General features: G+C 40.7%; 1 protein-coding gene across 1 annotated transcript; it reads right to left on the reverse strand.

The window, feature by feature from the left end:
• Positions 1 to 219: 219 nt before the first annotated feature.
• LOC137929001 (uncharacterized) lies at positions 220 to 1,230 on the reverse strand. The gene has a single exon (XM_068772014.1). It carries the CDS (start codon positions 1,228 to 1,230, stop codon positions 220 to 222), a length of 1,011 nt encoding a protein of 336 aa, XP_068628115.1.
• Between the last annotated feature and the right edge of the window lie 310 nt (positions 1,231 to 1,540).

The following is a 1,540-nucleotide window of genomic DNA, read 5'->3' on the forward strand; positions in this document are numbered from 1 at the left end:
TGGATGCTTCTTATATTTAATGAAAAAATTTTAAAATTATGGTCCGGTACAACAAATTCTCTAATTCTAGTACAGTCAAACACAGTTTGACAATGAGGATTTATGGAGTCTAGGTCTGAACCTAGTTTATCGGTAAAAGTATTCTTTAAATCACTGTCGGATATATTACTCAAGTTTATCTCTCTATGTTCATTACAGATAGTTGAACAAATAATACATCTAACAAGAATCAGTAGACACAGACTTATGAATAAGATTTTCCAGGTCTTTGTGGGATCGTATAAGTATCGCCGGTTTCCCTTCGCGTTGTCGGACGTATATGGCACCATGTATACACCAGCAGAAGTTATAGCCGTGTTGTTTAGCTCTAAGACGGGCGTCTCGAAATAAAGCTCTATTTTCTTTAGTCAGTCTCTCATTAAAAAATATACGTTTTGGTGAGCCAGATATATCGAGGTCGGAACTACTCAAGTTCCGTCTTGATTTTATTGCCTTTAGGAAGAGATCTCGTTTTGTTCGGCGAAGAAAACGTACTACAACAGGACGTGGCAGTTTAGCTCCATCCTCTGGTAAGGCTGTTGTCACCGGAGGACGACGCGGCCCAACTCGGCTGATCCAGTCTATGTCTTTTTCTTCTAATTCTACCCCCACCTTTTTTGCGGCCACGAGTATCGTGTGGTATAGATTTTCAGAAGCTGTTTCGGGCATACCAACTATTTCGATCTCGTTTTTTAAGTTGTTTTGTGTCTGGGTAGAAAGTTCCTGTTGTAGACTTAGAACTGTAACCTGTAGCGATTCTACCTCCCGTTCGCGCTTTTCTAAAAGTTTAATCCGTTCTTCTGCTGCATTCCATTTAAGCATTACTTCCTCTAGTCTTTCGTTTGTAAATGCAATCGATTGTGTTAAGTCATCCAGTTTATTTTTAACTGAGGTGAACTCAGACGTTAGTAGGCGTAGCTGTTCAGTCAGCTGGCTCATTTCAGATCCGTTTAAGTCAGGCTTTTTTCGGAGGGTAATGTTTTCTGGGGCAGAGCGGATGGGTGTGAAGCTGTTGTCTCCGCCCTTTTTTTGTGAGGCACAGCACTCAGGACACTTCCATGTATGTTTTTTCTCGTTGGTTATGGCTGCTACATTTATGCACAGTGTACAAAAACTTTTTCCGCATGTTGACGAGGTACATTTAATGGAGCCCAGTTCTTTAATAAGCTTAGCGCATCCCGCACACTTCATGTTTATAGTATGTGTATACTAGTAATTTAAAGTCTGAAATTATAAAATTGCTTCTCAGAGACAAGCGGGGACAAGGTTGCGTTGCTCCAACTTAGCGCTACTTAGTCTTTGGCGCGAGCGTCACAGAGCAAGTTGCCGGCCGGGGTCACGGTGCATACAATATTCGCACTTAACTATAGTGCGCAATGTTTTGAATTGTACGCGCAGCAACGGCGTCCAAAATTTGCTTCGTCACTATGAAATGATTGTTGTTTATTATTTTTGAACTTTTGATACAAGAGACGGTATAGTATCAAATATGGAAAACTTA

This window comes from Battus philenor, unplaced genomic scaffold (genome assembly GCF_028537555.1).
Source record: "Battus philenor isolate CCGP_79_NKW_IND1 unplaced genomic scaffold, ilBatPhil1.0.hap1 SCAF_4, whole genome shotgun sequence".
In the NCBI taxonomy this organism is placed as follows: Eukaryota; Metazoa; Arthropoda; class Insecta; order Lepidoptera; family Papilionidae; genus Battus; species Battus philenor.

Excerpts from the sequence above, each read along its gene's own strand:
- LOC137929001 (XM_068772014.1), bottom strand. The coding sequence starts at position 1,230 with ATGAAGTGTGCGGGATGCGCTAAGCTTATTAAAGAACTGGGCTCCATT.